Raw genomic sequence first — 12,424 nt, 5'->3', positions numbered from 1 at the left:
GAGGGTGAGTGTACTTTTGGGGTTCATGCTTTTCCCCAAGCAAAACTGAAAGCTGCACTCAGATCCACTGAGCTCCATGGCTGTTTTCCTCACCACACAGCCTCTGTCTCCAGCATATTCCACTAGGGTTTGAAAGTGAGAACCAGACTGAAGCCTAGCCTTGAAAGAGTTGGCAAAAAACAGAACTTTAAATACCTGTGCTTTGGGTCCCCAGTAAGTCTTTGAGGTACTTCTCCAAGGAACCTCGTGGAATGTCCATTGTCTTTCTCATGGGGCAAGTGTTTGGAACAATCATTCTCAACGTAAAACCCAAACGGGTTTCTAATTCCTTTACTGCAGTTTCTGGGTCATCAACCTGGTTTCAAAGAGAAGACTGAACATGTACCACCAGTCAACCCTGACCTGGCCTCCTGTCTGTTCTCTAAAAGGGCAGTTTTTTAGAGGAAAATATCGAAGAAGTCACGTTTCTGAGCAAGGACTTTGGAGGCCAAGATATTCAGCTAATGAGGAAGCTGTATAAAGACTTTGCTCTTCCCATTTAATTCTTAACCACACTAAACTTTCTTATTGGCTGGGAAGAGTGCCAGTTAAGAGTCCACGATGCTCCTTCATGCCAGGAGGGCATGATACTGTGCTGCACCATCAACCCTGTCCCTATGGCCCATCAGCTTCATAATGGAAACGCAAACACAGAAAGCTGGACAGAGACGTCCTCTCAGGTGGCTTCTTGTGCTTCACAGCCATGACCTGGGTGGTCCGTGTGGCTGGTAGCTGCCGGCTCCCTACCCAGAACAGTGTCACAGGGACAGCCTAGCTGCCATCCCAAATGTCTTAAGCCTGCCATTCACCTCCTTGCATAATTCTTTTCTCAAACTGCCTTCTTAGTGTCTGTCTTACTTCCTTTCAAAAATAGAGTGGCTTGTCATGTAAATATCCTAAAATTAATAAAAAAGAAGACCACAGCAACATGGGGGAAAACCACTAAACACAACTATGATTGTTAACAGGACAAGCTTAGAAATGCTGATGCTAGTGCCTAGAGCACAGCAGGGGTTCAAAAAATAGTGATCATTACCTGTATGGTGTGAATGCCAAGGCTGGCAGCCGCTTTTAGATTCGGTCCAAGATCATCAAGAAAGATGGACTCAGAAGGCGGCAGGCCAAGCCGCTCCAAGCACAGCTTGTATATCCTGGGGTCTGGCTTACAGACACCTTCTAGGCAGGACTCCACGACCTGAGCGAGGGACGGGGATGAGAGATGAGTGTCCCTAAAAGGTGGTGCTCCCACATGCATACTGGCATATTTTTTAAAAGAATAATAGGAAGACCATTGAGATTTGTTATAATAAGTAACTTCAGAGTGTTACGATATAAAATGATGTTGCTTTTTAAAGTTGGAGATATGGTAATACCAGGTTACTAGCTGGGGGCAAGCTCAGAAAACCAAAGTTCTGGTTCAGAAACAGCGACCTTGCGCATACAGCGAAGCCACAATGGGCCTCAGTGTCATCGTCGGCAAAGTGGTGATGCTAATAGCTATCTTACCTATCTTAGCGGTTGTTGAGAAAATTAAATGAAAGTTGAGTGGTTCCAAAATGATGTTAGCATTTTGCTAATGTTAAATATTGTGGCTACACAGAAGAGCTGTAGATTTCTACTTCGCCATTTTTTCAGAAAGAAGGGAGGGGCACCTGGGTGGCTCAGTCAGTTGAGTGCCCGACTTCGGCTCAAGTCATGATCTCATGGTTGGTTCGTGGGTTTGAGCCCCACATCGGGCTCTCTGCTGTCGGTGCAGATCCTACTTTGGATCCTGTCTCCCTCTCTGCCCATCCCCAGCTCGTGCTCTCTCTCTCCCTCTCTCAAAAATAAACATTAAAAAATTTTTTTTTAAAAAAAAGAAGGCGGCACTGTTTACTAACTACAAAAGGCACATGACCTTAATGTCTGTATTTCAGAAATTAAAAAGCAAAACAGCCATCCTCAACTTATAAAACTCCCATGGGAGAACAGACCCCAAAGAGACTGTTCATGGCAAAGTACTATTCCTTTCACGCAAAGAGCTTCCTGTGTCCTGACAACCTCACTTCCACTGTGTATCTGGTCTGGAAATGCAGTGGGGGGTGGAGAGTGGGGGGTGGGTATGCTTCAGAGGGTCCAGATGAAACCCTGCAAAACCAGACCCAGTGCCAGGCAACCTCTGATCCATCAACCTGCAGGTCCTCTTACACTGTCCCCAGGGCTTAATCTCCTATAAAGTGGGCCTAAAACAGCCACAGAAGCTTATAACTGACACCCTCTGGTCTGCCCTGAGAATAGAACTCAATCCATGCTCACTCCAGGAAGGACTCAGGCTCTCCAAAACCAAGGACAAACCCTTCCCTCTACTCTACATTTGCATTATTCAGGGTTGGGTGAGAACTGCCCTTTCAGGAAAATAAATATCCTAAATAAATTGGACCACTCTATTTAATCTTCCTTGTCTCTTAAGGAGCCGAATGAACTAAAAAAGACAAGCTCCGTGTAAAGAAAACATCAGTAGTGGGTACCAGAGAAGCTGGGTGTTTCAGACACAGACCAGTGTCCACACTGCGGGAGAACAACACAGCTGTGCTGGCTGAGACAGACAGAGGGGGTGGTGAGCCCAGTGAGCCAAGTTCTCACAAGCAGGCATCTCTCCTGAGGGACTATGTTGAGGGTCACTGTATTGGGGAAGTGAAAAAATTCTCCAGATTTAAGTTTGATAAGATCCCCGGCCTTCTCTTTCTGTTCTATTTTGCAAGTTGAAAAAGTCCTGGAGATGTAGTTCTTAACAATGTGAATATACTTAACGCTACTGAACTGAACACTTAAACATGGTTATGATGGTAAATTTTATGTTATGTGGGTTTTTACAATAAAAAAATGTAAAAATATTTTTAATTGAAAAAAATTAGATGGAAAAACATTTTGAAGCCGAGACAGATTCCTATAATACTGGTTTAAGAGTTCAGCCTCTAATGTTGACAGAGAAAACATCTATGTATGTGTGTGTGCGTGTGCTTTAGAGAACAAAAATCTAAACCCTTGCCCTTGATGAAATGTTTTTAAAACTCCAGGTCTTCTGCAGACCTAAGATACGAAAACCCATCAGAAAACTCTTGGAAAGCACATGCCAAAGTGCCTGTGAAGTCTGAATAAACAAGTCCATTTTTTTTTTTTTAAAGAAACTCATAGGTCTTTTAAATTGTAGCTTCATTTGAAGGGCTGAACGTGAGCCTGGACAATTTAATTTGTCTAGATGAAGATATCATTCCTATAGCTGCACTGCACTCTGAAAATAACCAAAACGTACTGAATACTGACCATGTGCCAGGACCATGCAGAGAGCTTTGCATGCATAATTCTGTGGGATGCACGCAGCGACCCTACAACAAAGAAATTGCTATTCCCGAATTACAGAGGAAGAAACTGAGGTTCAAGGAAGCAAAGCCACTGCCCGTGATCACCTGGCTAGCAAGCTGCAGAGACAGAATTGAATCCGGCTGAAGTCCCGGAGCACTCGGAGGGGAGGGGGCTTGGAAGAGCGCTGTTTGTGTCCCACGGGGAAAACAACAATCAAAGCAGGTGGGGAGCTAGACAAGGTGTACAGAGGGGACAGGACTCTATCTCTGACAGGCTTTCTATAAGAAGGAAGGAGGACGTGGGAGGTGAAAACAGCACTAGGCTGAGAGGTTCATTTCCAACATTTGCCCTCTGAATTTCCACCTGTCAATTTTACTAGCTTTTATGTTCTAAAATAGCACTATCCAACAGAACTTTTCAGAATGATGGAAACGCTGTATACGCTGTCCAGTATAGTAGCCACTAGCCGCACGTGGTGAGTGAGCACCTGAAATGTAGCAGGTGCGTACTCTGCGGGGCAAGGATCGTGTCTGTCACATTTGCCACAGTATCCCTTCACGTGTAGTCAGTGGCCAGCGCGCAGTAACTGCTCAGTAAGAATCTACTTTCTAACTGAAGTTTAAGCAAGTCAGCTACGAATAATTCATATCTGTCCCAGGATGATAATCTATTTCTCTCTTGGGGAAATGGGGAATCGTTTATAGGAGTAACCTCCTGGCACAGAAGACCATCTTTCACTCAGTATGTTCTCAGGGCAGTTTGATGGTCTAGCACTGGGCTATCCAATATAGTAACCACCAGCCATATGTGATTATTTACATTTAAACTAATAAAAATGAAATAAAATTCAGTTGTTAGTGACACCAGCCACATTTCAAGGGCTTAATGGCCATATGTGACTAGAAACAACCATATTGGGGGCACCTGGGTGGCTTGGTCGGTTAAGCGTCCGACTTCGGCTCAGGTCACGATCTCGCGGTCGGTGGGTTCGAGCCCCGCGTCGGGCTCTGTGCTGACAGCTCAGAGCCTGGAGCCTGTTTCAGATTCTGTGTCTCCCTCTCTCTGTGACCCTCCCCCGTTCATGCTCTGTCTCTCTCTGTCTCAAAAATAAATAAACGTTAAAAAAAATTAAAAAAAAAAAAAAAAAAAAGAAACAACCATATTGGACATTTCCATTACTGCAGTAAGTTTTATTGGATAGCACTGGTCTCAGGATTAATGCCACAGAAATAAAGGGCAACATCACTGGTCTTTTTTTTTTTTCTTTTTAAAAAATATTTACTTAAGTTATCTCTACACCCAATCTGGGACTCAAACTCACGATCCTGGGATCAAGAGTTGTACACTCTGCTGACTGAGCCACCTAGACACCCCAACATGGTTGGTCTTTGAAGAGATAAGGTCAAAGGTCCCTTTAGATGTGAGGGCTGACGGAAGTTTGTGAGTTATGTGACGAATAAGGTTCAAACCCAGAACATGAAAGAGTCTCTAAAGCTGAGGTTTCAACCAGTTATCAAAGACCATAAATGCTGGACCTTGCTGAGAGCTCAGAGATGTTTTAGAAGTCCTCTTTTCATCCTGTTAGGTCTAAATCTAATTTAGTCAAGTTAGACTGACTAAGGAAACCCATTCACTCAAGACCTGCTACGAGGCAGTGTTTAATGATGCATCCTAAAGCAAGGACAGAGACTCTGTTTCGATAGTTTTGGATTACTTCAAGCTTACCACATCAAACTGTTTCCGGTCCAGGGGCAAAAAGCTTTTCCCGTTGGGAAGATAAAAATTATTGCTCAAGACTGCAGTCCGAAGGCCTTTTGCCCGAATTTGAGTTATGGCCTCAGTCATCACTGGGAACTGCTTCGCCACTTGCTCACTGGTCAGCAGGGAGAAAAAGGAGCCCACAGGTACGGAGGTCTTTGACTGAAAATGGGGGAGGGGAAAGGAGAGGCAGCAATAATTAAGAGTAGGAGGAACAGCTTATGACCAACAGAGAAAAACACGGCTTCCTGTCTTCCTACTGCTACCTCGTTTGATTTGCTACCTAAAGGAATTGTCCCTCAGCCCCGGTGCAGAACTTCACATACAAGGTTGTAAAAAGTAACTTCAGGTGACAGTGGTGAGGGAATGGAGCTATTTATATCAATAGTCCAGTTAAATTAATTCTTTATTTCAGTCATGGATTGGCGATTTTACTTATTTATTTTTAAATGTTTACGTATTTGTTTTTGAGAGAGAGAGAGAGAGAGAGAGAGAGAGAGAGAGAGAGGGCGCGTGCACAAGTGGGGTGGGGGTGGGGGGCAGAGAGAGACACACACACAGAATTTGAAGTAGGCTCCCAGGCTCTGAACTGTCAGCACAGAGACCAGTGTGGGGCTCAAACCCACAAACTGTGAGATCATAACCTGAGCTGAGATCCAGAGTTAGATGCTTAACTGACTGAGCCACCCAGGCACCCCATGGATTGGCAATTTTAAAGAATATCAGAATATCCAAGGACAACTCAAGCTAAAAGTATATTAAGCAGGTATCATTTCATTCTTTTTTAAAAACTTATTTATTTTGAGACAGAGAGAGCACACACACGCAGAGGGAGAATCCCAAGTAGGCTCTGCACTGTCAGCACAGAGCTCAATGCAGGGCTCGAACTCATGAACTGTGAGATCATGACCTGAGCTGAAATAGAGTGAAACACTTAACCGACTGAGCCACCCAGACGCCCCTATAATTTAATTCTTAATGATCCAGAAGACATGTAATGATTTCGTATTGTGAACTTCAGCTTCTGACCCATTTTTCATTTTTAAATTCAATCTACGTGGGTTTTGGAAACTGTTACCATATTTCAAACATTTGCAAAGGCAGGTCTGCTCTTTTATACAAACACACACATACACACTGTGGAACAGCTTTCTTGAGATACAATTCACATACCACACAATTCACCCATAAACTGTACAATTCAAAATTTTTAATATATTCACAGTTGTGTAACCATCACCACAATCAATTTTAGAACATTTTCATCACCTTGAAAAGAAACTCCATATATATTGGCAGTCATGTTCCATTCTACCCCCCATTCCCAATACTCTCAGTCCTAGAAAATCACTAATCTAAGTTTCTATTTCTATTGATTTCCCTGTCCTAGACATTTCATATCAATGGAATCATACATTATGTGGTCTTCTTGACTGACTTCTTTCTTTCACTTAGCACAAAGTTTTATATACCTATTTGAAATTGTGGTAAAATATATGTAACATAGGAGCAGTTGGGTGACTCAGTCAATTAAGCATCCAACATTGGCTTAGGTCATAATCTCGGGGTGCAGTTCAAACCCTGTGTCAGGCTGTGTACTGACAGCTCAGAGCCTGGAGCCTGCTTCGGATTCTGTATCTCCCTCTCTCTCTGCCCCTCCCCTGCTCATGCTCTGTCTCTGTCTCTCTCTCTCAAACACAAAAAAATAATAAAATCTTTAAAAAAACATCCATCACATACAATGTACTATTTCGACCACTTTAAGTGTGCAGTTGAGCGGCATTATGTACATTCATTTAAAGATTTTTTTTAATGTTTATTTTTGAAAAAGAGACACAGAGCATGAGTGGGGGAGGCACATACTTTTAGATATATGTAGTTAAAGTTCAGTACTTGGGGATGGAAGAAATGCATTAAAAACTTAAAAATGGCGGGGCACCTGGGTGGCTCAGTCGGTTAAGCGTCCCGACTTTGGCTCAGGTCATCATCTCATGGCTTGTAAGTTCGAGCTCCACATCGAGCTCTCTGCTGTCAGCACACAGCCTGCTTTGGATCCTCAGGCCCCCTCCTTTTGTGCCCCTGCCTTGCTTGTTCTCTTTCTCTCTCTCCCAAATGAATGAATTTAAAAAGTTTTTTTAATTCAAATGGATTATTAGGTTTTCACTTATTTGCAGTTTAACCAACTTAATAGCTGAGTATTGCACCCAAACTCTAGGCAGAAAGAATATGTAAATTCAAGTATGTTTATCACTCACGATTTCAGAGCAAAGTCTCCCAAATTGCTGTAAGAAATCCTCTGTTGTTATCTCTCCCCTCATAAATTTCATCCAGGGCCCCTTTTCACCACCTGAGATAAAGGCCTGCAGTATAGTTCCAGGAGGGATATCATTTTGTAGCTCCCATTCTATAGGAATTAAAATTTGCAATGAGTGAAATACATTCAGAGATGGCTGGGGTTTGGAAAGCTCAGGGGAATTACCACCAGTCCCTGTGACGCTGCTGTGGTGCCAGGGGGGGATTCTCACGGGAATTAGGAGAAACTGAGGAAACGCAAAATCTCAGCCTTAGACCCCAAGGCAACAGTGATATGGAGGGGACACTGCTGTTAAGCATCAGGTCCTTACCCTCTACTTGACATGACTCTGGACACTGCATTATGCATTTTCTTCCCTGCTCTCATCAGCTGCCTCATGTACCTCAGGTCGCTCATACACTCCTGGCACGTAGTAAGAAAACACAAGCGTAATAAGCCACGTTCGGACAGCACACCAAAACAGGCCCTTCATTTTGTAAACTGGAGTCATCCTCTGTGGCACCAGAACTGCTACGCTGAAACGTTCACTTGGGGGATGCGGTCTTTGCGGAATAAGGAAGAAATTTTCCTTTTTTTTTTTAATGTTTATTTTTATCCTTGAGGGGTGGAAGGAGAGTGCGAGCAAGGGGCAGAGACAGAGAGAGAATCCCAGGCAGGCTCCACACTGTCAGCACAGAGCCCGACACAGGGCTCGAACTCATGAACTGTAAGATCATGACCTGAGCCAAAATCAAGAGTTGGATGCTCAACCAACTGAGCCACCCAGGCGCCCCTAAAGACGATTTCTATCCATAAGAAGTTCAGGCAGTGGATGGATCAGCATTTGTGTGTACGGGGAGTCTTTGGACAGAGGCTGCTTTTTCTTGTACCAGGTTGTGTGTTTTCTTTCTAAAATATAGCTGCTATGGGGCAAATATATATGTAGCAATCATAAGTATTTCTAAGACATAATATACTTTACACATTTATTTTGTTTTGATAAAGTAGGGCCTGTGCATTGAAAATATTTGACAATATAGAAAGTATAAAAAAGAAAGTTAAATGACAAGCAATCTCCCTTAGAAATAATCAATGTTACTAATTTGATACATGTTCTTTGAGAATAGCAAGACTTAAAGCTCAATCCAAATAATCCTACTTATTTGAGAACTAAAATGTGTAACATTTTTTATGGTCTCAGAATTGGCAAGCATGTAAGGAAACTGGCACTCTTGTAGACTGTTGATGGGAGTGGAAAGAAGAACAACCTCTATGGAGAGCAAAATTTTAAATATACGTTTGATGTAGTAATTCCACTTCTAGGAATTTCTCCCACATATATATTTATAAAAGTCAGCAAAGATTATGAACAAGGCTGTTTGTGCAGAATTGCTCATGATAAAAAGAACGAGGAATTTAAACACATGTCAGTAAATCGCTTGTTACATCAACTTTGATACATCCATAGAATGGAATACCACACAGGTGTATAAACTAGACCAAGGATATGCAAAATACGGCCTGGGAACCAAATCTGTCTCCTATCTGCTTTTGTATTCATGTACTACCGTCTATCACTGTTTTCTTGCTCCAACAGGAGAATTGAGCAATTGTGACAGATTGTGTGGCTTGCAGAGCCTACTTAGCCCTTTATAGAAAAAGCTTGCTACTTAAAACACACCTTGATAAAGGATGAACTGACCTGGGAACATGCTAGACAGGGACACTCTACCCAGGGAGGAGGTCAGAGAGGCTTTCACAGAAAAGAAGTCGTTTTTTTGTAGTTGTTTGTTTGTTTGTTTTTTAAGTTTATTTATTTTTAAGAGAGGGGGAGAGAGAGAGCGCGCACATGAGCATGCACAGGGTACGGGCAGAGAGAGGGAGACAGAGAAAATCCCAAGCAGGCTCTGCACTGTTAGTGCAGAGCCCAATGCAGGGCTTGAACCCACAAACTATGAGATCATGACCCAAACCAAAGTTGGACACTTAACCAACTGAGTCACCCAGGTGCCCCAAGAAGTCTTAAAGTCAATATTAATAACCACCACAAGATTTATTGAGTGTGCAAAATACTCCAGGCACTGTGGCAAGTAATATACTGTTTAGGTCACCATCAAAAGTACAAGCAGGATTTGAACAGGCAGAGGAGGCAGGGAAGGGTGGCTGCCAGCAGAGGGGAGAGAACTTGCAAAGACACAGGAGTGTAAAGGTGTTCGGCAAATTTAAAGAACATCAAGCAGTCCACAGAGGCTGAAATGTGGGAAATGCTATGGTACGTGGACACGAGGGCTAATTTGCAAGAGGCCTTGGATACCAAGCGAAAGCTTCTGGGCTTAATCTAAGGGACAAAGCACAGGCACTCGAGGATTTGAAGCAAGGGAGGGAAGGGATGGGATCTGCATCTCAGAAATGTAACTCTGGGGGCTGCATGGAAGGTGGAACAAAACCCAGAGCGCCAGAGGCAGAGAGAAGAGCTAGGAGGCTCATGTGATGGTGCAGGTAGGAGACGGTAGGGTCCTGAACCTGGGCCGAAGCAGAGGGAGTGAAGCGAATAGGTTCTCAAGATATTCTAGAGAAAGCTGAGAAGACTCCTGTCCAGTGATCTTTGTTTTCTGTAAAAGAAGAGATTCAGCTGTCTTCCAAGTATGAAGGCTTGGGTGGGGGGAGTAGGAGACTGCTGGGAGGTCGGAACAGCCCTGTGGCAAATGCCAGAGGAATATGAGCAGAGGAATAGGGAGGCTGAGGGACCAGCTGCAGCAGAAGCTAAAAAATTGCTCACCAAGTCAGTTTGCTTAGCTGGGTAACGTGAAAAGGAAAACCTCACTAAAATGAAGTCAGGACGCCAGAAGGGGGAGCTCGCACGCCCTTCCAACTCCGTCAATGACAGACACCAACAGAAGAATCTCCAACAGGAAAGGATGGTGAATTACTGGCCCCAACAGGAAAAAAGATGTATGCTGAACTGACTACCCCACCAGCTCGGCTAATGAGAAACCATCATCACCATGAACTCCTGCCTTTCTCCAATGGACTTTTGTTCAAAACAAGCCCTCCCAACTTCCTCCTCCTTCTCCATAAAATGTTCCTCTCTTTTGTTTGTTGCACTAGCCTATGGTTTTGACCAAAGCTAGCTTGTCCCAAATTGCAATTCTCCGCTATTCCCAAACTCATTTTTGCTGGTTAAATAACTGTTTCATGTTTAACGTCAATAGTAATTTTTTTTACCCAGGGACATATAAAACCTGTACTTGGGTTCGTTTAGCATGGAGAATCGCCCAACCAGTTACCATAGAGGTCAGCTCTTTGGCCCTCTTTTATTCCTGCTGGCTGGAATGAGAATGTGATGGCAGGAGGTAATGCAGCCAAGATAGATCAGGAGGTGAAACTGAAAATGAAGAGTATTTGCAGCAAAGCGATACAATAGACACAACCTGAGTGCCTGATATCACCGAGCAACATACTAGCCCCCTACCACACACCTGAGCTTTCATGTGCCAAAGAAAGAAACTTTGATCTTGTTTTGGTCACTGTTCTGTTAGGTTTCCTAACACTTGAGGCCAAAATTAATCCAATGCGGGGCGCCTGGGTGGCTCAGTCGGTTAAGCGTCCGACTTCGGCTTAGGTCATGATCTCACAGTTCGTGGGTTCCAGCCCCATGTAGGGCTCTGTGCTGCTGACAGCTCGGAGCCTAAAGCCTGCTTCTGATTCTGTGTCTCCTTCTCTCTCTCTGCCCCTCCCCAGCTTGCGCTCTGTCTCTCTGTCTCTCAAAAATAAATAAGTGTAAAAAAAAAAATTAATCCAATGCAAGTCAGTTGAACTGAGTAAGGAAAAAAGTAAACCAGGAGGGGCTGATAAAGGATCAGAGACTAGAGGTTTGATCTTGAAGGACATAAAGCAGATTTCTCAGGCAAGCAGCACAGTTCTCAGAGAAAGGTAGTTAAATTCTACCAATACCAATAACAACAATAACAATGGCAGCTCATCATGAATTGGGAATTTAAGTTGAGATAAGCACTCACTGTGCTACGCAAGTGTCTTCTGTAATCATTTCATTCAACTCTCCCCAAATCCCAAAGAGGTAAGTACCATAATTAGCCTTAATTTAAATTTTATTTATTTATTTTGAGAGACAGAGCCCAATGCCAGGCTCAATGTCACGAACCATGAGATCATGACCTGACCCAAAACCAAGAGTCAGACACTCAATCTACTGAACCACCCAGGCACCCCTATTAGCCTTAATTTGATAACAAAATGAAAATAAAGACTCAGAGAAGTTGAATAATTTACTCAAAATACTCAGCCACAAAGTGGTGCTTGGAATTTGATTTAAGAGCCAGAGTATCTCCCCCTGCCCAAATCTTCCTCTGTCTCCCCTTACCTCACTTCATTCCCCTCCACCCCCAGCCTAGTCTCCAGAAGTAAAACAGAATAAAGAGCTCACCTGCAGCCACTCTCCCTGGAGAAGGAATGAGAACTCCACCCATATCAAAAATCACCGCTCTGTAGGGGCCGCCTCCAGAATGTGTCCAGTGCCTGGCTCCCTGGTGCTTGCACTGGATGTGCTTCAGGAAGGCTGCCGTCCGAGGCTGCTGGAGTTGTGACAACTGGAAGAGCCATCTTATGTACATGTTGAGGCCAAGACTGCACGAGAAGACACAGGGCACAGCTCGCCTTCGTTGCCCCCGGTCCAGTCCACCATCTTAGAGCTCAGGTGTGCCAACTTGGCATCTCCACTGATCTCCAGCCAACACTTCAAACCACAACCAGAACTGAACCCTCCCTGACTCCTCCTTTTTCTCAGTTCCTTAGCTCAGTAAAGGGCTCCACCATTCAGCTACCTGCTCAAGCTAGAAAACTGGGATTCACCCCTGACTTCTCCCAGTCCCCCACCTGGGGCGAAACTAGATGCTCTGTGCTGTCAAGTCTTCCTCCTGAAAGCCGCTGTCTACCTGTCTCCACCTACTACCCACCGATGAACTTGCCCACAGA

The 12,424-nt window shown here is 44.0% G+C and overlaps 3 protein-coding genes across 3 annotated transcripts in view; 1 reads left to right on the top strand and 2 right to left on the bottom strand.

The window, feature by feature from the left end:
• Positions 1-12,424, bottom strand: part of LOC122204271 (60S ribosomal protein L6-like) — a 738,693-nt gene that overhangs the window by 632,992 nt on the left and 93,277 nt on the right. The gene's annotated exons all lie outside the window — the stretch shown is intronic.
• LOC122204266 (BRCA1 associated protein) overlaps positions 1-12,424 on the top strand; it is a 93,733-nt gene that overhangs the window by 46,742 nt on the left and 34,567 nt on the right. The window lies entirely within an intron of this gene.
• The window catches only part of ACAD10 (acyl-CoA dehydrogenase family member 10), a 42,384-nt gene that overhangs the window by 25,230 nt on the left and 4,730 nt on the right, over positions 1-12,424 (bottom strand). Inside the window, exons 2-6 of the mRNA XM_042911740.1 lie at positions 11,877-12,076; positions 7,395-7,543; positions 5,107-5,301; positions 1,076-1,234; positions 196-355 (exon numbers count right to left, since the gene is read on the bottom strand). Of these exons, the coding sequence (XP_042767674.1) occupies positions 196-355; positions 1,076-1,234; positions 5,107-5,301; positions 7,395-7,543; positions 11,877-12,063 (850 nt within the window). The 5' untranslated portion in view covers positions 12,064-12,076. The remainder of the gene's footprint in view (positions 1-195; positions 356-1,075; positions 1,235-5,106; positions 5,302-7,394; positions 7,544-11,876; positions 12,077-12,424) is intronic.

The sequence above is a fragment of the Panthera leo genome, chromosome D3 (assembly GCF_018350215.1).
Source record: "Panthera leo isolate Ple1 chromosome D3, P.leo_Ple1_pat1.1, whole genome shotgun sequence".
Taxonomy (NCBI): domain Eukaryota; kingdom Metazoa; phylum Chordata; class Mammalia; order Carnivora; family Felidae; genus Panthera; species Panthera leo.
Note: the sequence above shows the minus strand (reverse complement) of the source record. Positions and strands in the feature narration are given on the sequence as shown.